The sequence below is a fragment of the Pan paniscus genome, chromosome 6, assembly GCF_029289425.2.
Source record: "Pan paniscus chromosome 6, NHGRI_mPanPan1-v2.0_pri, whole genome shotgun sequence".
NCBI lineage: Eukaryota > Metazoa > Chordata > Mammalia > Primates > Hominidae > Pan > Pan paniscus.
Window position 1 is genome coordinate 84,146,800 of NC_073255.2, and position 23,512 is coordinate 84,170,311.

At 40.8% G+C, this 23,512-nt stretch overlaps 1 protein-coding gene across 2 annotated transcripts in view; it reads left to right on the forward strand.

Annotated features, from left to right (window-relative positions):
• The window catches only part of LOC117981006 (putative STAG3-like protein 4), a 33,410-nt gene extending 25,040 nt beyond the window's left edge, over positions 1-8,370 (forward strand). The window contains exons 5-6 of one of the 2 annotated variants that reach the window (XR_010112603.1): positions 2,221-2,352; positions 7,676-8,370. Coding sequence is in view for 1 of the 2 variants with exons in the window: in XM_063605812.1 (XP_063461882.1) it covers positions 2,221-2,280 (60 nt within the window). In the remaining variant the exon portion in view is untranslated. Of the gene's footprint in view, positions 1-2,220 lie in introns of both variants that reach the window. The other variant, XM_063605812.1, reaches the window with a different exon arrangement.
• Positions 8,371-23,512: the final 15,142 nt, after the last annotated feature.

The window sequence follows — 23,512 nt, forward strand, 5'->3', positions numbered from 1 at the left end:
CTAGTAGTTTTAAGACTACAGCAGTGTTTCAGAAAGATTTCCGACACACGAACAAACGCACATCAATCAGAATATTTTTAAATTTAATTTAAATATTGAGCTTCATATTAAGAAACTGTTTGGATTAACAAGCTATAGCTGACCTTTTTAAGAAACAACTGGGGAGACTTCCATTTCTAGCCAAGATGGACTGAAAGGGACTGGATGTGCCCTGCTTCCTGAAACAACCAAAAATAAACCCCGACAAAATATATGAAACAATGGTTGTCAAGACATGAGCTATCAGACCACAAAGAACGTTGATCCCTGAGGGAGGTGAATCCTATGAAGGCTCTGGCTTAAGCCCGTGAAGGTTTCTTAGCAGTGGCACAGGAAGGGCAACTAACTCAAGGGAGGCAAACTCCATGAATTGAGGAAACAGAGCTAAAGATATGGGATAATAAAGTAGCTAGAACTTACAGGACAGAGTTCAGGAGAGAGCAGATGCACAGACAACAATCTCTTGAAATCTGCAGAGAGTCTCAGAGATCTGGATATGTGCATGAGGAAGCTACCCAAGGCTGAGGAAAGAAGCATCGGAAATAATTATACGGGGAACAGTACCTGGCACCTTCCTAGGGCTGGAAATAGGCCTTTTCTCACCAGTCAGAATGGAAAATCTCTTAATTCATATGCAATTAGGTAGAACCTCAGTAGTGAGAAGTGAGGTAGACTATGCACTGCTCTGGTCTCTCCTAGCTAACATTTTAATCCCAAAAAATTGAAAGCAAAAAGAGCCAAGTGAATCTATCTATATCTAGCTGGTGGCATAATCACACCAAAAGAAACAATTTTACATGACTTAAAACCTCAGTAATACATACATCTTTAAAGAGAAGAAGGGGGCTGTACACAGGGTGTACACAGGATGTGTACATCACTACTGATGGTAGTAGTCTTGGTATTATTATTCTGAGCCTGTTGTAAGTGTATTTGTAGCATAAGCAAATAAGTACGCTACTGTCATTAAGAATTAAGATTGTAGGATGGTCGGCTGGGAAGAAAGGACATTGATATGATACAAGATTTATGTGACTAAATTAAAATCCTGTTGGCCTGTATATTAATAGGAAGTATTAGTGTGAGCTCCTGATGTATTTAGTCTTAAAATTAAACATACACATGCACACTCTCACACACACACATACACACACTTTTTCTAGCTCTTTCCTTTGAAAGGGCCTAGATTAAGGACAAAGTCAGTAGCAATGAGCTCACTAATTTTAAGATTACGGTTTTCAAGTACTAGTTCCAAGACAAAAAACTAAAATTTCTTGGATAATTGCCTGCTTCCAGGTTTGGAAAGGAAATATTAAAGATGAGCCTGTTATATTTTGTCACACCAATTATCCTGGAAGCTCTCAAAAACTTGAGGTTCTTTCAAAAACACAGAGGAACCAACTGAGATAAACTTTGAGTAATCAGAGATGTGGCAAACTGGGCATTCATAAGTATGATAACTGCAATAGCTTGAAGCGCATTAATGTTCACAATGAAATTTTTTAAACCATTGGTAAACTTTAGAGGATGTTAAGGAACCACACATTATATTAAGAACTGATAAAGGGAGAGAATAAAGCATCCATCCTGATTTTCTTATATAAATTGAAACTCTAACAAACTAGTTTATCTTTATAGAAGCATTCCACCCAATAAATAAACCAGAAATGACAATTATATTGCCATTTTTCAAGCTCTAAGGAATAAATAGATGTAGGCAATGATCAACAACACCTGCTAACGTCACAAAAAGAGAAAGAGCCAGTAGTCTTGTCCCCCATCCCCTAAATGAATTTCATCAAGTTTCTAGAGTCTTCACTACCCATTAACAGGTAAGAAACAGGGCTGAGGAGCTCATTAAATGACTCTGCAGGAAAGCATCAGCAAATGCAGACTACGGAAAGCTCTACAGCACAAACAATCCAGTTTCTTAAGAAACAAGGAAAAATAAACATAAACCTATAGATTAAAAGAGGAGACATATTAACCAATTACAATGTATGGACCTTATTTGTATCCTGCTTCAAACAGTAAAGAATACAAAACTTTTGGAGACAACCAGAAAATTTTGAATATTGGTTTTGTATATTTGAGAATAGTAAGAAAATGTTGACTTTTTAAGTGTGGTTAATTTTCTAGATGTGGTTCATTTTTAAGTTAAAAAAATCTTATCTTTTAAAGATACAGACTGAAATGTTACCAGATAAAATGATGTCATGTCTGGGATTCACTTCAAAATAATTTGAGGTGGAAGTGGAAAGTGGAAACAACAATTATGAAACAACCTGGCCCATGAGATGATAGCTGTCGAAGGTAGGTATGGTTATACAAAATTTCATTACACTTTTCCCTCTACTTTTCTAATATATTCTGAATTTTCATAACAAAAAGTTAAATACACTTAAAAGTAGACAAATACATACTAATTTGAGGTGGTGGTTAAGGACTCAGAAGTTACAGTCCATGTGTCTGAATGAAAGTACTTTCTCAAACATGCAGATATCAGAGATTTGTAGGATTCCTTCAATGGAGACCCATGTTTTCTCCACACAGAACACTGGTTTCTGAGCAAAAGTAGGCCCTCTTTCTGAAAACAGATCTGACAATATGAAAGTGGTTGGCTACTTAACTGAAGATACCAAAAGGAAAAAAAAAAAAGGACACCAAAAAACTGGGTCTACAAATGTGGTTGTTGGTTCTCCTTGTTTTTTTTTTCAAATAAGGCTCGGTTTAGGAGCAGTCTAATAGAGCATGTGACTGCTATACTTCCAACAGTATCTTTGCAAATAAATACAACCCATACAATTCAATTGTCCATCCCACTTTTCCTGTTTGTTTATTGCTCTTCAACAGCAGTTTCACCTCATGCTTTTTAATTTTTTCATCCTGAGGCAAGGAAGAAGGATCTTTAGAGTTGTTAAAAAAGTTTCCTGAAGTCAAGTAATTCATTAGAAAGTATGTTTTATCCAGAATCCTATTGTTTCACTGCAGAAGGAACACTCAGTAGCTTGTCCAAGGTTATGCCAAAGGAAGTCTCCTCTCTCTCGCTTATCTGAATCCTATCCTTCCAAAAGAACATTCCCAGGTCCAATAAATGGAGTTCCTAAAAGGACGGATGTCTCCCACTTAAAAAAATATTTCCCAGAGTCTCTAGGTTCAATGTCCTACAAATAATCAGCATTCAAGATATGAATTTACTAACTTTTAAAATCTATACAAATTTAAAATTTTCAATATTATTTTATACGCAATTATCCTATCTATGATATCACTGTCTAGCATTATTATAAAAGTATCATCACAAATCCTAATGATCATTTCCACTAAACGCCTGAAAAGGTCATGGGAGATTTAAATTCTGATGTGTGCTTTGGAAGTAGAATCAGCTTTTGGAGAAACAAGGCTAGGGAGCACTTTTTGAGGCCGATTACATTTTTGGAATTATTTGCCAAGTTGTATTGCCAAGTTGCATTGCAGAACTTGTAAGAAAACTTTTTCCTTTTTTTATTTTTATTTTATTTATTTATTTATTTATTTTTTGAGATGGAGTTTCACTCTTGTTGCCCAGGCTGGAGTGCAATGGTGTGGTCTCAGCTCACTGGAACCTCCACCTCCCGGGTTCAAGTGATTCTCTTGCCTCAGCCTCCCAAGTAGCTAGGATTACAGGCGCCTGCCACCACGCCCGGCTAATTTTGTATTTTTAGTAGAGACAGGGTTTCACCATGTTGGTCAGGCTGGTCTTGAATCCTGACCTCAGATGATCCACTCACCTTGGCCTCCCAAAGTTCTGGGATTACAGTCATGAGCCACAACACCCAGCCAATTATAACTAAACTTTTAAAAATATTTGTCCCCATAGTTAGAATTTTCATTAGTGTATTTATCTTTTTCATGTAGTCTTGTTTACAAAGGCCATTTTAAAGGTTGCTGTCCCAGGCTTATAAAGTAATTTTATAATGTCTTCCTATCGACCATATGAAAAGCATTCATCTCTGAGAAAGTATCATAAAGAAATTCTACTGTAATATAATTCAAATATTAAAGTAAACATAAAAAATTATATTGTATGACAGAATACCAAAAGAAATAGAAAATCTCTGCAAGAGGGTATTTAATTTCTGATGAAAACAAAATAGTACTCTTTACAATTTGGCCTATCACATGACAGTATTTCTCAAAATCCTGCTAAATTAATGTTGGAGCACACTTCTTCAGGCATTAATGATTTCAGTAATGGTCAATGGTAGTTGATACAGATAAGAAATAACTGATAGTGATATCAAATCTATACATATTTGACTCTCCCCACATTTCTAAGTGATCTAGACCAGAGCTAGGTTGTTTATATGGTAGCCACTAGTTACATGTGGGCTATTTATATTTAAATTAATTAAATGTAAATAAAATTCAAAATTAAGTTTCTCTGTTGCACTAGCCATGTTTCAAGTACTCAATAGCCACATATGGCTAGTGAGTACCATATTGGATGGTGCAGCTATGGAACATGTCCATTATCACAGAAAGTTCTACTAAACAAGGTTGGTCTACATTAGAGAGGTGACTACTGATGAATGGAAAATCTCAAATATATACATAAATGTGTGTGTGTGTGTATATATATACATATACACATTTATTTCTATAGCAATTTTCCTTTTGTTATAGGAGGTTTCATTAAATATGTCAAATTTAAATTTTTTTTCTGGAAAAATTTATATTTTAATGTAAACAGTTAAAATTGTGCCATGAGCATTGTACTATAGATTTTCATTTCCCTTGTATTACAAGGAGAATGAATTCAAAAGATTCCATTTTCTCAAAATAGTGAATTATAACATTACCTGGTCTTCCCCTTCAATTAGCATTTTCTTTCTTTATAAACATCTATTCTAAGCCCTCTCTGCTTCCAATTTTACTCAGCCAAAGCCCACTTTTATTATGCAGCAAGGAAATCCCACTTCTGGCCTCAAACTCCACTTTCAGTGGAGTTTGGTAGCACTTCCGGTCTCAAACTCCACACTTGTGAAGTTTGTGAGTTACATAAAAAATTAAATTCCTAGCCAGGTCTTCCTATTGGGTGAGGAGGCCCTTCCAAAGTTCCAGCGAATTCCTTAGTCTGACAACTTTTCTCAATTCAGAAAGATGTGTTTGGTAACATATATTAAAAGGCAGAAATATGCAAATGCATAAACAATAGAATTTGACATAATTATGTGATAAAGTGAAATGCTCCTGCAGTTAGTTATTGAACATGAAGGACCTCTCTAATTCAGAGAAACTGTGAGATAATCTCTACCATTTATGCTTAGCAAGGAGCCATGCTGCAGAGGAAAAGTAGAAATACACATGAGTGACAAAAGCAAAAAAATATATATATGAAAAACTCTGAAACCACCCTCAATGAAAAGTAATATGTCTGTATTTAAAGAGTAGGTAAATCATATAGTGAATTTAGAAGGTAAAAAATGAGGTCTATAATTACATGAGTATATAGAAAATGTTAAGTGTTTTCGTGAAAAGCTATATAAACAATAATGAATAATCATTTCACATTGAAAATAATTTAATTTTAAAAGGAGATAGTACAAATAACAAAAAAAAAAAAAGTCGAAGTATGGAAATAGTAGAAATTTCAAATATTTTAGGAATGTCTTTCTCCAGAGTAGCATGTTGTTTAGAAACTAAATTTCCACAGTAGATTTCATAGCTCCTGAACATGAATTAAAACTTTGATATTAGCTGCAGAAATGTACATTAGTTTGTGGGGAGGGGATAAAGAAAATAATGTGCCAACCTCCCAACAATTTCCCCAAACAGATTTTTGCATCTTGGTCATTACACTTACTTTCAAGATTCTTTTCTTGGTTTAAACATGTAATCTTGTCCTTTGCTCACCTGCTCACTCTTCAAGCAAGCCTACGGCCAAATAAATTGCCATACATGTTTACCAATAAACCATTATTTTCCAAGGAATTTTTTCTTAATTTTTAAAATTTAACAAGTTTAACTACAATTAATAAAGTACTCCTGGCACAAGGACTCTGAAACATTGTTTGGGTCTTGGAAAAGTTTGAAACTTCCAATTCATTAGGACTTTGAGTAACTATTTTGTACCTAAGAATGAGAATTGATGGAGAGAGTGGTACTAAGCACATAATTTTATGAAATATGATGAAAACATGAGAGTTTTGTTATGACGCACATAACAATAAAGAACCTGTTTCTTTTTAGCAGGCTCCTAAAAAGTACCTCCCTTATAATTATTAAATAAAAACACTCACTTATTCAGTACTCAGCTAGCTTTTAAGATCTGAATAACAGAAGTACACAGTGAGAGAGGTACTTACATGGTTTCCTTGGATACTGGATGATGCCATTCAGGTCTATGTTTTTATCTGAAAGTGGTGCCCTGTGGAGAAACGAGGCTTGGTGAGTGGCTGTTTATACATAGTAAGTAAATAGGAACTTTGTTTATTTTACAAAGCATTTTTTATTTTGACCCAGCTTTCCTTTTCTCATCACACCCAACTCCTGTAAACAGCAATAATATGGTAGAACAGGTACTCTGTACAACTCTTTTTTAACTCAACTTAAGAAATCATAATTATTAAGGCAGAAGCTCAGAATGCTTTGGCTAAGGATGTTACTCCTTGGGCTGCTTTATATATCTTGACTATTTTATTTATGTCAGACATATTAATGAATATTGCCTGTCTCTCTATTTTCCTCAAAAGGAATATTGCTCAAACCACTAATAAAGAAATTAGTCTAAAACATTCACATAAATGATAAATGTCCTTACCTTAACCAAAAGATAAGAGAACTCAAGCTTTAGCCAGTTTCTAAACATGAAGGGTTTCCATAGACCTTAGCTGCCATTTTACATGTTCCAGTGGCATCCTAGATTCCCAATAGTTTTAGTGCTATGAGCATACAATTTTGACATTCAGTCCCTCAGAACTACACACATTCTAATTTTGGTAGTATGAATAATCTCTCCTATGTGATAAGTTATTTAACCTTCTAATATTTCTTAGAATCGAAAAGAACAAATGAGCTGCAGCAAAGAATGGCAAATAACTTTTATGCTTAACACAATTTAATAACCTGAAATGAAGTAAGTATGTGCTATGTTTCCATTAAAAAGTTTCCAGCCACGATTAATTGAACGAAAACTTGTCTTGTTCCAAGATTATTCTTGGAAATGTAATTTTAAAATCTGCTTGAAATGACGAAACTTACTTTTTTATACCATATGAAAGCAATTTCATTTTTTAGGAATGATTTTTGGATAGACTTCCGATTGGATATTTTCCATCGGAACTAGCAGCATAGGGGGTCGGGAGGGGGGAGGGGAGGGAAGCAATTCTGTGTTCTTTTGCCAGCACTGACAAAGGTCTGGTTGTCAGTGATACCTTTACAGCTAAATTTACTCCAGAGTGACAGAAACAGGTGCACCTCGGCCTGCCAGACACTTGTGCAGAGACATCACGCATCTCACGGCTTGACGATCAAGGGGGCAAAGCCTCGGTCTTCATAGAAAAGGAGAGGAGGCAAACGCAGCCCAAACTGGGGGTTTCTCTTCAAAGCCAGCTGGTCTGGCTTTATTCTACAGGAATTTTTTTTTACCTGTCAGGGTTTGGACAACAAAGCCCTCAGCAGGTGCTGACGGGTACAACTTCCTGGAGAAGCAGAAAGGCACTGGTGAGTTTCAATTGCCAAAATATATTTTTTAATCTCTAAAAGTTAATTTTGTTGTGTTGAAAGAGGCACCACTGAGGTACCTGTGTTCACAAAGTTGATGAGACCATTGGAATCAGAGCCAACTCACTCAACAGTGGGTTTGCCTTATGTGAAAGTAAAGCTGTTACCATATAACAATTTTTTAGTTTTTTTTTTAGGTTTAAAAAAAGATTCTATTTTTAAATATTGGTCTCTTTCATTACTGTTTTCAATATTTGGAAGATGAAGAGTTAATTACATTTATAATATTACACGATTTAACACACATTTTAGTCTCCTTTTTATCTAATTCTGTCATAATCTTTTCTGAATAAAAAGTTATTTTCTAATAAATCTCCCAAATAAAAAGGTGTAATGGTACATACTATTTTCAAAAATTACATGTACTGGGTTTTTTTAAATGTGTGCATGCTACAAGAACATGAATAGAGAGAACATGCAATTAACTTTATTTTAATACATTTTTAAAATATACATTGCATGTATAATTAAATAATTTAAAATATATTGCATGTTTAATTAAATAAAAGTAAATTGTATTGTAGTAAATATTATTTAATAATTAAAAGTGGCAATATTTTCTCATTACTTTACAAAGAGTGTCTTTTGAGAAAAATCTTTGAAATTAACAACCAAGACGGTATTAAAGCATGTTTTTACATCACTGATTTCCAAAATTCATATATTTGTATATTTTTTATTTTTATTTTGTTAATTCAAAAGTTTAGGCAAAAATATTTTTTTCAGAATAGGACTTTAATTAATGCAAAACATGAAAAAATGAGACCACATGTTAGGACATATTTTTAAAAAGTGATTCTATTTCAGGGATTCATTCTTTTAACTATGCTTCACAGCATTTCTCTACAAATTGTTGTATTATAGTAAATTGAAAACATTTATTTAAGCAAGTAAGCAGCTCAAAGCTAGAGCCTATACATAGTAAACATATGAAACCATTTTAATAACCAAATTCCATATTCACAAGCAACATGGGCTAATGAATTTAAAAGAAACAACAGTATACATTGATGAAGAATGCTATAAATTATTATGGATAAAATCAATTTTCTGGGCTGTGGGGGGTAGAATTGGTGCTTAAGAAAGAAAAGACTCCTACCAATATAAATTACTAATACTATGAGGCAGTTGTTTTATTCTGATGATCCCATAAATAACTTTAAATCTACATCCTTAACACATGATTTTATAGTGGAAAAAAAATAAGGTCTGACTTTTTTAATGACCACTGTACCTGAAATGATTTTTAAATCAGTGACGACATGGATATGCCACAAATGTATAACTAACATACTCTTTTAAACTGTTGTAATTACTGTTGAAAATTATGAAACATTTGTGGTTTAAAAAATTATCAGAAATACTCCACCCAAACAAAATAGCTAATATTTTAAAAACATAACGTTACCCACAAACATTTTAATGAACCCCTATTTTAAAACATTAAAACCCAAATATACTTTTTATTATAAATTGTTACATATATATTTCAAATGATTAAAACATTTAAAAATATATATGTATTTATTGCGATTTCAAGCTGCTACTTTCATATATATTTTGTCATGCTTCATTATGTTTCATTATATTGATTCAGACACCTGAGTAACTATAGTCGCTAAATTTTTAGAATAACTTCATTAGTCTCTTAAAGAATTAGTATGTATTTCATGCACTTGAAAATTTTACTTATATTTTTCTAGTCTGTTAAATACTATATTCCTAAACAATCACAATATTTACTTTTAAAGATGATAGTTACTGCAAAACTGAACAACATGTGTTCTTATGTCAACTTCAGAATTGTATTTGTTAAGTTTTCACATGCATTACCATTGGCTATAATTATTACATTGTCATTAAGTATAAGCAAACCAAAAGCTTCTGCCAAACTATTGTTTATGACTCTGTCAATTATTTAAGTATAAATGAAGCTATTGGAAATAATATTAAATATAGCTCAAATATTTCAAAATAACTAAAATTTATCATTTTAGCTGTGCCTGAATTGTAGACTTAGTCTAAAATCCCATTTTTTAAAATTTTCATTATGAGAAGCTGTAAATTCTTGTCCACCATGCAGCTATGTTTGTCCTTTCTAATAAATCTTCAACATTGTGTCACAAAAAAACCTATGCCAACTCCCTCAATGTATGGGAATGGTTTATTTTAATAAAATATTGGAGTTTAAAGTAGCATTGATTTACACCTGCTCTAAATATTTAACATTAAAACATATGCATTTTAAACATTATTTGCAAGTTATCTTCCTATCTTACAGATAGCTTATTTACAGTGGAGAAAAATTGTTTTCCTGTTTCAGAAAGACACTTGGAAAAACATGTTATTTAACCTTATATATTAATAGGGAAAATCTTGATTCTCCCAGTAGTTAACTTCAATTAATTATATTTTAAATATCAGCCTATTTAATTTCAGTGCAACAAAATTTCCAGCTAAAATGGTTTACTTGTAAGTATTTAAAGCAACAAAAATATTTTGGCAGCTTTATATGTATCTCCTCATTGACCAGCCACCTGACTGACAGCTGTCAACTGTCCCTGTGCCAAATGTAACCCAATAAAGATAAAAATTACATATTACTCATCCCTGTTGATAATACCTGGTGCCAGTAGGTTTTCAAATAGGAATAACTAGACTATAGATAAAAAACAAGTAAGTGGGGAATCATTTCTACTACCTACCATTCCTCCTTTGTCATTAACTCATTTCCCTTTCTTTTTCTTATTGATCCCTTTTCCCTTGCTGTCCATATCTACAGAGTTATTTTCCTTAAAGGAACTTTCAGAATATGTTACAAGTCTGTGTCCATGAAAATACTGGACAGCCAGGTAATGATGCCCACACATTTCTTTTAGTCATATTTTCTTTTGAGCTCATAAACTATTTCGGAGTTATGGGAAGAAAGCTTTAAAGATTTCAGCTTCTCATTTTCAAAGAAAATGAAATCAAAGAACAAAAATGAAATTTACCAAAGGTCACCAAGGTGGTGACCTTTATGTAGATACAGACTTGGGTCTGTTTCCCAACTTAATATCCAGGGATTTTTTTTCTAATTAGACTTTAAGCATGTTGACTAGTAAACTATAAGTAACAATGATCACGTGGAAGTTGTTTAATGAGTTGTTTCCAGGGAAGGCACTAGTGGCTCATTTTTTCAGTCTACCCGAGGTCCCTGTACTTGAATGTTTGAGAAGCACTTTGTTTCTTTTAAAGATTTATTTTACTTGGATTTTAATTTTTATCTTTATTTTTAGAGAAAACATCTTGCTCTGTTGCTCAGGCTGGAGCGCAATGGTGCCATCATAGCTTACTGTAACCTTGAACGTCTGTGCTCAAGCAATCTTCCTGCCTCAGCCTCCTGAGTAGCTGGGACTACAGGTATGCATCACAATGCCCAGCGAATTAAAAACAACCTTTTTTTTTTTTTTTAAGAGATGGGGTCTCACTCTGTCACCTAAATTGGAGAGCAGTGGCACTGTCATAGCTCACTGTGGCCTTGAAGTTCTGGGCTGAAGCAGTCCTCCTGCCTCAGCTTCCTGAGTGGCTGGGACTACAGGCATGAACCACTACATTCGGCTAATTTTAATTTTTTTTTTGTAGAGACAGGGTCTTGTTCTATTGTCCAAGCTGGTCTTGAATTCCTGACCTCAAGCAATCCTCCTGCCTCTGCCTCCCAAAGCACTGGGATTATTACAGGTATGAGCCACCATGCTGGGCCATCATGCTTACTCTTCGGAGGGAGAAGTGAAGTATCTGAACACCTCAGCCTGAGAATGGGTCATTTGCAAAGTAAATAAAGGCAAAGCCAAATGTCAGCACAACAAGCAATTGAACAGAATGACTGCAAACTGCTAATGAAGGAGAAGGCAAGGTGCGGTTAGGATGAACTGTAGAAGGACCCATCCCCTAGAGCTCATTGAGCATCCACCCTGCTGTCCGGCCGTCCTCTCCATAGAAAAACTACTGCTCTTTGTTATTTTTCCAAAGCGTGCATCTTGACGAGCACATTGAGCCCAGGTGGCATCTTTGCGGCTGCTCTGGCCATGTACGCAGCTGTATTTTTAGAGCACTCGGGGGGGCTCGATGGTCTTTGCCGACTTGAGGAAATAGGTCACTGTATTGCAGCAGATCCTTGGTCATGGGGCTGGGTTGGTCATTGCCACTATTTTATGGGATGGGGAATTTGGAAGATTATGAAGTGTCAGCTGGTTGCCCTTGGACATGCAGTGAGAGGGAGGATTCTGTTTTGCTGGAATTTATAGTTTTTCTTTCTTTCTTTCTTTCTTTCTTTTTTTTTTTTGACACAGAGTCTCGCTCTGTCGCCCAGGCTGGAGTGTGCAGTGGCTCGATCTCGGCTCACTGCAAGCTCCGCTTCCCGGGTTCACGCCTTTCTCCTGTCTCAGCCTCCCCAGTAGCTGGGACTACAGGCGCCCGCCACGACGCCCGGCTAATTTTTTTGTATTTTTAGTAGAGACGGGGTTTCATCGTGTTAGCCAGGATGGTCTCGATCTCCTGACCTCGCAATCCGCCCGCCTCGGCCTCCCAAAGTGCTGGGATTACATAAGAGACCATGAGGCAGGGGCGCAGTGACTCATACCTGTAATCCCAGCGCTTTCGGAGGCTGAGTAGGAAGGATCACTTGATGCCAGGAGTTCGAGACCAGCCTGGGTAACATAGTGAGACCCTCATTTCTACAAAATATAAAAATATTAGCCAGGCATGGTGGTGCATGCCTATAATTTCAGCACTTTGGGAGGCTGAGGCAGGAGGATCGCTTGACCCCAGGAGTTGGAGGATGCAGTGAGCTATGATTGCTTCACTGTACCACAGTCTGGGTGACAGAGAATGACTATATCAAAAAAAAAAAAAAAAAGATCTGGTGGTACAGTTGCCCACCCCACCTCATATCACTGGAGTTTCTTGCTTGGCCCCACATTCTCTCCATAGTCTGACCAGAGAAGAGCCTTTGGGGTATTTTTTTTTTTTTTTAAGATGGAGTCTCACTCTGTCACCCAGGATGGAGTGGAGTGGGATCTTGGCTCACTGCAACCTCTGCCTCCTGGGTTCAAGTGATCCTCCCACCTCAGCCTCCTGAGTAGCTGGGACTATAGGCGTGTGCCACAACACCTGGCTAATTTTTGTATTTCACTATGTTGGCCAGGCTGGTCTTGAACTCCTGACCACAGGTGATCCTCCTGCTTCGGCCTCCCAAAATGCTGGAATCACAGGCATAAGCCACCGTGCCTGGCCTGGGGTGTCTTTATCCTAGACTTTCCCACTTTCTTGTATCCTTGTTTCCTATCCACGTGGGTCTCCTTGGCTCTGGCGTCTCCTTAGTCCTGCCACTTCTAATACCTGATGTGTTCCTCCCTGGAGGTAGCATGACTTAGCAGAAAGAGCACAGCCTTTAGAGCGAGGCACACTAGGTTTGAAACCTAGCTCCCCATTTACCAGCTGTGTGACCCTGGGAAAGTCACTTAACCTCTCTGAGCTTCCAGTCCTCATTTGTAAAATTGGGAACAAGAGTACATAGGGGCTGGGCGCGGTGGCTCACGCCTGTAATCCTAGCACTTTGGGAGGCTGAGGTGGGCAGATCACCTGAGGTCAGGAGTTTGTGACCAGCCTGGCCAACATGACAAAACCCCTCTTTAGTAAAAATACAATAATTAGCTGGGTGTGGTGGCAGGAGCCTGTAATCCCAGCTACTTGGGGGACTGAGGCAGGAGAATTGCCTGAATGTGGGAGGCAGAAGTTGCAGTGAGCCGAGATCACAGCACGACACTCCAGCCTGGGCGACAGAGTGAGACTCTGTCTCAAAAAAAAAAAAAAAGGGGGTGCATTGGGATTGTTGTGAGGATTCAATGGGACAGTGTATGCAAACCACCTAATACAAGGCACATAGTAGGAGCTTATTATGGTGATGGGATGGCATTGGCCACAGGGCCTTGGGCTCAGCCTGTCCCTCTGTCCCTCTGATCTGGATGGGTGGGTATCCAGGGAAGTACCCCTACTTGATAGGCCTCAAGCCCTCCCTCCTTGTGTCCAGATCCTTTGAGCACCTACCTCCACGTCCCGCCCCTCTGCCCTCTCTCCCTGGCATGATCCTGGCCTTCCAGTCACATCCCAAAACCACTTTGCCTGGTTTCCTTTGGGAAGCAAAGCCTGTCTGGGGCCCTCCATAGACAGAGAAGCTGTGAAGGAGATAAATGCTGAAGAAGGGGTGAGGAGACAGACTCAGGGGCCAATCAAAGTCAGGAAACAGGCTGGGTGTGGTGGCTCATGCCTGTAATCCCAGCACTTTGGGAGGCTGAGCCGCGGATGACCTGAGTTCAGGAGTTCGAGACCAGCCTGGCCAACATGGGGAAACCTCATCTCCACTAAAAATACAAAAATTAACCGAGCATGGTGGTGCATGCCTGTAATCCCAGATACTCGGAAGGCTGAGACAGGAGAATCGCTTGAACCCAGTGAGCCGAGATCGCTTCACTGCAGTCCAGCCTGGGTGACAGAGCGAGACTCCATCTCAAAAAAAAAAAAAAAAAAAGGCTGGGTGTGGTGGCTCACGCCTGTAATCTCAGCACTTTGGGAGACCAAGGCAGGTGGATCACTTGAGGCCAGGAGTTTGAGACCAGCTTGGCCAACATGGTGAAACCCCGTCTCTACTAAAAATACAAAAAATAGCCGGGCATGATGGACTATGCCTGTAGTCCCAGCTACTCGGGTGGTTGAGGCACAAGAATTGTTTAAACCCAGGAAGTGGAGGTTGCAGTGAGCCGAAATTGAGCCACTGCACTCCAGCCTGGGCAACAGAGCGAGACTCTGTCTCAAAAAAAAAAAAAAAAAAATATATATATATATATATATACACACACACACAAAATTATATATATATGTGTGTGTATATCTATCTATCTATCTATCTATCTATCTATCTATCTATCTATATACATATACACAAAATTAAGCCTACAAATATCTCTAATCCTAGCCCTGGTTTTAGCCCTACCCTTATCCCTAACCCTAAGACTTGTCCTGCTCATAACCCTAAACCTAGCCTGAATCCTAGCCGTAGCCATCACTTAACCCTAACCTAACTCTAGTCCTATCCCTAACGCTACCCCTAAATCAAATCCTAATCCTAAAAACAGCCCTAGCTTCAATCCTAACTCTACCATAAGCCCTACTCTAGCCCTAAACCTAATGCTTAATCTAAGTGAGGTTTGCAAAATGAACCCGGTGAAGCTGATACTAAACTTTCCTCTTTTATTCTGTTGCACTCAGGCCAAATGAGTCTGGAGGAGTTGGGAAAAAAACGGGGCAGGGAGGGAAATCTTAGCTTCCTACTGCAGAGGCGACTTTCAGCATAAATCGTCCCCTTCCACAAGAAAGCCAACATGTTTCCAACAAGGAATCTAAATGGAATCTTTCCTGAGTTAAGAGTGCACAGGGCTGTTACCAGCACCCACTCTCACAACAGACACCAGAATCACAAATGTCAGGGCTGGAAGAGGCTGTCGGGCAGCCCTTGAGGGGATGAGAGACTGAGTACCATGAAGAGCTAGTGACTTGCCTGAGGTCCCTAAAGGAAATCGAATTCCATCCTGCACCTCCTCCAATAATACTGGCTTCCAGGCCAGGCGCGGTGGCTCACGCCTGTAATCCCAGCACTTTGGGAGGCTGAGGCAGGCAGATCACGAGGTCAGGAGTTTGAGACCAGCCTGGCCAACATGGTGAAACCTTATCTCTACTAAAAATACAAAAATTAGCCGGGTGTGGTGGCACGTGCCTATAATCCCAGCTACTCGGGAGGCTGAGGCAGGAGAATCACTTGAACCCGGGAGGTGGAAGTTGCAGTGAACTGAGATCGAGCCACTGCATTGCAGCCTGAGTAATAGAATGATGACTCTCTCAAAAGAAAAAAAAAAAGCAAAAAACCGGCTTCCAGCATTTGTCAAATGGCGTGATCAGGTCAAATATTAGTTCAGGCCATCTCCAGGGTCTCTTGTTTGTTTGTTTTGAGACAGGGTCTCACACTGTCATGCAGACTGGAGTGCAGTGGCATGATCATAGCTAACTGTGGCCTCCAACTCCTGGGCTCAAGTGATCTTCCCACCTCAGTCACCCGAGTAGCTAAGCCTACAGGCATGCACCACCATGTCCGGCTAATTTTATTTTTTTGTAGGGGTGGGGTCTTGCTATGTTGCCTAGGCTGATCTTGAATTCCTGGGATCAAGGAATCCTTCTGCTTTGGTCTCCCAAAGTGCTGGGATTACAGGTGTGAGCCACTGTGCCTGGCCAAAGGGGTGCATTTTGTGTGTTTATTTTTATTTTTATTTTTTGAGACAGAGTTTCACTCTGTCGCCCAGTCTGGAGTGCAGTGGCACGATCTCAGCTCACTACAGCCTCTCCCTCCCGGGTTCAAGCGATTCTGCCACCTCAGCCTCCAGAATAGCTGGGACTACAGGTGCCCACCACCACGCCTGGCTAATTTTTGTATTTTTAGTAGAGATGGGGTTTCACCATGTTGACCGGGCTGTTCTTGAACACCTGAACTCAGGTGATCCGCCTGCCTCGGCCTTCCAAAGTGCTGGGATTACAGGTGTGAACCAGTGCGCTCAGCCAGGGGTGCATTTTTGAGTAGTAAATGTGGGGAACACGGCTATAGCACATAAACCCCAGCAACCATGCAGCTGCCACCAGGTTTGAGGGGACGCTGGTGGCCCCCTTCCACTGGGCATCTTGCTCCTTCCACCCTGTAATGTGATGTTCCTTGAAGTGTGCTTCAAATTCCTTAGCTATAACGTTTTATTTCAGAATAAAAATAAATAACCAGGTCAGGAAAAGAAAACCGATGGCAAGCCTTGCTGTGCGAGAGGAATTTTTTTTGTTTTTGTTTTTTTACAGGTGACAATTCCCAGTTAAACATTTTCACACAGTCAAGGAGGGGGACAGCTTGGGCTCACAACAATGCAGCTAGAAAATTGGCCGGGCATGATGGCTCATGCCTGTAATGCCAGCACTTTGGGAGGCCGAGGCAGGCAGATCACATGAGGTCAGGAGTTTCAGATTAGCCTGGCCAACATGGTGAAAAGTCATCTCTACTAAAAATACAAAAATTGGCCAGGTGTGGTGGTGGGCACCTGTAATCCCAGCTACTCAGGAGGCTGAGGCAGGAGAATTGCTTGAACCTGGGAGGTGGAGTTTGCAGTGAGCTGAGATCACACTACTACACTTCAGCCTGGAAAACAGAGTGACACTCTGTCTCAAAAATAAAATAAAATAAAATAATGGACTGGAAAATCACTCATGGGCCAAGCAGATTGCTTGATGGCTTGCCCAAGAGATATTTGAAAATATTAAGAGAAATAGGAATTATGGATCACGATGGGCCCTTCAAAGAGGAGAAGAACGATGCATCGTCAGCTTCTGCAGAAGATGAATGACAGAGAAAAGATAGATGCGCTTAGGCCGGGCGCCGTGGCTCACGCCTGTAATCCCAGCACTTTGGGAGGCTGAGGTGGGTAGATCACGAGGTCAGGAGATCGAGACCATCTTGGCTAACATGGTGAAACCCTGTCTTTACTAAAATACAAAAATTATTATATTTTTGTAGAAATGTGGTGGCAGATGTCTGTAATCCCAGCTACTTGGGAGGCTGAAGCAGGGGAATCACTTGAATCTGGGAGGTGGAGGTTGCTGTGAGCCAAGATCACACCACTGCACTCCAGCCTGGCAACAGAGCAAGACTCTGTCTCAAAAAAAAAAAAAAAAAAAAAGAATAAAGAAAAAAGAAAAGATAGTGGCTCACGCCTGTAATCCCAGCACTTTGGGAGGCCGAGGTGGGCAGATCACGAGGTCAGGAGATCGAGACCATCCTGGCTAACACGGTGAAACCCTGTCTCTACTAAAAATACAAAATATTAGCCGGGTGTGGTGGCGGGCGCCTGTAGTCCCAGCTACTGGGGAGGCTGAGGCAGGAGAATGGCGTGAACCTGGGAGGCGGAGCTTGCAGTGAGCCGAGATTGCACCACTGCACTCCACCCTGGGCAACAGAGTGAAACTCCGCCTAAAAAAAAAAAAAGATAGATACGCTGTTTTTTTCTTTTTTTTTCCACACTAGAGTTTTATACTCTTCTCACATAGTTTTGTTCTTTTCAGTAAAAGTAATTCATTAAATCTAAACCTAGCTGTGATGGTTTCTTGTTTCTTTGCAGGATGTATTTTGTTTTGCTTGTTAAACAAGTAACTCTACAAATCGGAAAATGTGCCTTGTCAGTATACCCCAGGTATGGAGTTTTCGTTGATCAAATATGGTCCCTGGAGGTCTGTTTAGGGACCAGGCAGGGTTTTTTTTCTAGCACTTTGTAGGAGCAAAGAACCAAGGCCAGGGCTGGGCGCGGTGGCTCACACTTGTAATCCCAACACTTCAATGGGAAGACCACTTGAAGCCAGGAGTTTGAGACCAGCCTGGACAACATAGCAAGACCTCATCTCTACAAAGAAATTAAAAATAATTTGTCAGGGCCAGGTGCAGTGGCTCACGCCTGTAATCCCAGTACTTTGGGAGGCAGAAGCAGGTGGATCACGCGAGGTCAGGAGTTCGAGACCAGCCTGGCTAACATGGCGAAACCTCTACTAAAAATACAAAAAATTAGCTGGGCCTAGTGGCACATGCCTGTAATCCCAGCTACTTGGGAGGCTGAGGCAGGAGAATTGCTCGAACCCTGGAGGCAGAGGTTGCAGTGAGTTGAGATTGTGCCACTGCACTCCAGCCTGGGGGAAAGAGCAAGATTTGGTCTCAAAAAAAAAAAAAAAAATTAGGCATAGTGGGGCGCACCTGTAGTCCCAGATGCTTGGGAGGCCGAGGTGAGAGGACTGCTTGAGTCTAGGAGTTTGAGGCTGCAGTAAGCCATGATCACACCACTGCACTCCAGCCTGGGTGACAGAGCAAGACCCTGTCTCAAAAAACAAAAACAAACCACTAGGACTAGAGCTTTCATGAAATGGCCTCATCGTCTAGGGTGCCATCTGAAGTTCTCTGTCTCACGGCTGAAGAAATCAAGGGCATGAACTCTCCCAGGTGAGGTTAGAGCAGGAGTTTAATAAATGAAAGAGAGAGAGATAGTTATCTGCCGCAGAGAGGGGTCCTGAAAAAGGGTTGCTGTTTCTTCTTTTTTTTTTTTTTTTTTTTTTTGAGACAGAGTCTCACTCTGTCGCCCAGGCTGGAGTGCAGTGGTGTGAACTCAGCTCACTGCAAGCTCCACCTCCCGGGTTCACGCCATTCTCCTGCCTCAGCCTCCCGAGTAGCTGGGACTACAGGCGCCCACCACCACGCCCGGGTGATTCATTTTGTATTTTTTTAGTAGAGATGTGGTTTCACTGGGTTAGCCAGGATAGTCTCGATCTCCTGACCTTGTGGTCCGCCTGCCTCGGCCTTCCAAAGTGCTGGAATTACAGGTGTGAGCCACCGTGCCCGGCCAAGGGTCGATGTTGCACAGGTGAATACAGAGGCTTTTTAAAGAAATTGATGAGAGGTAGGTGTCTCATTTGCATAAGGTGTGAATTTCTGGTCCCCGTCCTCCTAGTGTGCATGCGGGCCCTCAGCTTGAGTTACTCCATATTGCTTTGTTCCCCATACTGCACATGTGTCAGGGAATTGAATTTTCCATTGCAGGTATGTCTGGGCAAGTCTCTTGTGTGGACTTTTTTCTTTTTTTTTGAGACAGGGTCTCACTCTGTCTCCTAGACTGGAGTGCAGTGGTGAGATCTCTGCTTGCTGCAACCTCTGCCTCCCAGGTTCAAGTGATTCTCCTGCCTCAGGCTCCCGAATAGCTGGGATTACTGGCGCATGCCACTACCCCTGGCTAATTTTGTATTTTTGGTAGAGATGGGGTTTCACCATGTTGGCCAGGCTAGTTTTGAACTCCTGACCTCAGGTGATCCACCTGCCTCAGCATCCCAAGGTGCTGGGTCTATGCAGCTATAGGCACGTCTTAGGCAAGCCCCCTTGTGCAAGTTCCTTTGTCTGTGCCTGCAGGCTGTTCTTTCGTTTGAAAGAACTCAACTGAGGACCCATCCTAACTGCCTGCCTGACTGGTTTCTTCCTTCCTCCTTTCTCACTGGCTTGGACTAGGCTTTGGAGAAGGAGACCATGGGGAGAAAGGTCAGGGGATTCTGTAACTGCCCAGTGGGTTCACCTTGCATGCTGTCTAGACAGGGCCAATTTTTCATGACAGGGGAATTGCAATAGAGAAGGAGTAATTCATGCAGAGCTGGCTGTGTGGGAGACTGGAGTTCTATTATTACTCAAAGCAGTCCCCTGGAGCATTCGGGGAGCAGAGTTTTTGTTTGTTTGTTTTTGTTTTGTTTTTTTTTTGAGACGGAGTCTCACTCTGTCAGGCTGGAGTGCAGTGTCACGATCTCAGCTCACTGCAACCTCCGCCTCTCAGGTTCAAGCGATTCTCCTGCCTCAGCCTCCTGAGTAGCTGGGATTACATGCCTGTGCCACCACGCTCGGCTAATTTTTGTATTTTTAGTAGAGACGAGGTTTCACCATGTTGGCCAGGATGGTCTCAATCTCTTGACCTCGTGATCCACCTGCCTCGGCCTCCCAGAGTGCCAGGATTATGGGATTACAGGCATGAGCCACCACGCCCGGCCAAGGAGAGCAGAGTTTTTAAGGACTACTTGGTGGGTGAGTGGAGCCAGTGACCCGGGAGTGCTGATTTGTCAGAGATAAAATCGTAGTGGGTACATGCTGTCTTCTTGCACTGAGTCAGTTCCTGGGTGGGAGAAGCCACAAGATTAGATGAGCCAGTTTATCAGTCTGGGTGGTGCCAGCTGCTCTATCAAATGCAGGGTCTGCAAAATATCTCAAGCACTGGTCTTAGGAGCAGTTTAGGGAGGGTCAGAATCTTGTAGCCTCCAGCTGCATGACTCCTAAAACCGTAATTTCTAATCTTGTGGCTAATGTTAGTCCTACAAAGGCAATCTAGTTGCTTTTGTTTAAACTATAAACTAAATTTCTCCCAAAGTTAGTTCAGCCTATGCCCAGGAATGAACGAGGACAGCTTGGAGGTTAGAAACAAGATGGAGTCAGTGAAGTTAGATCTCTTTCACTGTCTCAGTCATAATTTTGCAAAGGTGGTTTCAGTTGCTGGGAGGGCAAGGGCTTGTCCCTGATGCTGGTCTGGAGTAGGAGAGGTTGGGGATGGGAGTGAGACTCCCCCATGCAATACAGTTCAGTTCAATTCATAAAATGTTTATTGGGCACCCACTATGTGCCAAGCCCCATGCTAAGCTCTGACACTCATGGCAAAGTGCTTCCCCTCATGGCCTCACTCTGCCCATTCTACTTGCCTTCTGTGAAGGTCCCAGCCCCTCTCTTTCCCCTGTGGGCCCCTCTCTGGTCCTGGGGTCCTGGATTGGACCCTCACCAAGGTAATATCCCCCATTGACCTCTTCCTCTCTTAGCGGCAGAACTTGGTACAAAGTAGTTGCTCAGTAAAAGTTCTCAGGCTTGAATTAAATGGAATGCACTAGGATCTGGTAGATGTTCATCTAGGAGACCAAGGCTGGGGTAATGGAAGGAAAGCTATTACCACAATCTATGGGAAAAGTAATGAAACATGCTGTTATCTCAGTAGATAGGACGAGGCTTTTGATAAAATTCAGTAGTGATTCTCCCCAAGTCTAACTCTTATTTATTGTACAAACAAATCATAGTGATAATAAGATAAACAAAGACTGCCTGCAATTCTACCTCCCAAATGCAGAAGCTGTCTTCATTTTATTCTATCTTTCTTTCCTGTTCTCATTCATGGCATAATTTTTACATAATTATATCATTTTGTTGTCTGCCCGAAAGAATCAGAAGTGTTTTTTTTTTTTTTTGGATTGATCCATTATCTTAATAATTATAGCCCCTAGTGGCTATAGTTTTCCACAGCAGTGGTTGTACTATAAGTGACTTAAATTTTTCTTATTGTTGGCAGTATGGGCTCTTCCCATGTCTTCCTTTTGATGATCAAAATAATAAAATTGTCTTTTATAGTCAGTTACAACACAGTTGTGTAAATACCTTTTGTTCAATCTTTCCTAAAGCTTGCAAGGTGAATGTACTTCACTATTACAGGCAATTACAGGGTGGAAATGAAGAAGCCATAAGGTGACAAGGGAAGGATCGGGAGACAACCGGAATTTGAGCGCATTCTTTTTTTGAAATGAAACTTTTTACTCTTGTCAGAGGCATTCAAACCAGAGTGACTCCATTTTGAATAGGGGCTGGGTGAAATAAGGCTGAGACCTGCTGGGCTGCATTCCCAGGTTAGGTATTCTTAGTCACAGGATGAGATAAGAGGTCAGCACAAGACACAGGTCACAAAGACCTTGCTGATAAAACAGGATGCGGTAAAGCCAGCCAAAAGTCACCAAAACCAACATGGCGATGAGAGTGACCTCTGGTTGTCCTCACTGCTCATTATATGCTAATTATTGATACAGGAGCTAGAAAGGAATTATTTAGGCAGATAGTGAGGGTAAGAGAGTCTTCAGTAAGGTTACCTTTTAATAAAAAGCAGCCCCCAAATCATTTCTTTTCTAACAGAAAGCAGCCTGAAAAATCAAGCTGCAAACATAGATAAACAAGCTAAAAGCTTGCATAGGTAAATGCTGACAGCTGTGCCAATAGAAAAGGGATACCTGGAAGCCAGGTATATTCAACATGGAAGTTCCCTCTTCCCTTTTCTTTGTCGCCACGTGTGCAGTAAAAAAGCAGGCAACATGGAGACGGCCAGGTAGATAATCCATTTGCATAATAAAAGATTAGGGTGGGGTTGGGCACGGTGGCTCACACCTGTAATCCCAGTACTTTGGGAGGCCGAGGCAGGCGGATCACCTGAGGTCAGGAGTTTGAGACCAGCCTGGCCAACATGGTGAAACCCTCTCTCTACTAAAAATACAAAAATTAGCTGAGTGGTAGTGGCCCACGCCTGTAATCCTAGCTACTCAGGAGGCTGAGGCAAGAGAATCGCTTGAGCTTGGGAGGCAGAGGTTGTGGTTAGCTGAGATTGCGCCACTGCACTCCAGTCTGGGCGACAGAGTGAGACCCTGTCTCAAAAAAAAAAAAAAAAAAGAAACGAAGAGATTAGGGTGGGATGGCCAGCTTCTTTGCATGCTATGCAAATGGCACACCTGGTCCAGTCAATCTCTTGGGCCCTAGGTAAATCAGATACCACCTCCTCAAGCTTGTCTATAAAAATCCCCTGCATTTCACCACGAGACTAGAAGACCAACTTAAGAGGCCCTCCCTCTCTGCAGCAGAAAGAGCTTTACTCTTTCTTTTGCCTACTAAACCTCCACTCTTAACCTCACTCCTTGTGTGTGTCTGCATCCTCAATTTCTCCAGGTGTGGGGCAACAAACCTCTGGTATTACCCCAGACAAATAACGCTGCTTCATTATAATGCATTAGCATGCTAAGAGACACTCCCGCCAGTGCCATGACGTTTTACAGAAGTCATCCTATATGGTCTAGAAAGGGGGAGGGGACTCTTAGTTCCAATAATTACCCCCCTCTTTCCTGGAAAACTCATGAACAGTCCACCTCTTGTTTAGCATATAATCAAGAAGTAACTAAGTATTATCAATCAAGCATCCCAAGCTGCTGCTATGCCTATGGAGTAGCC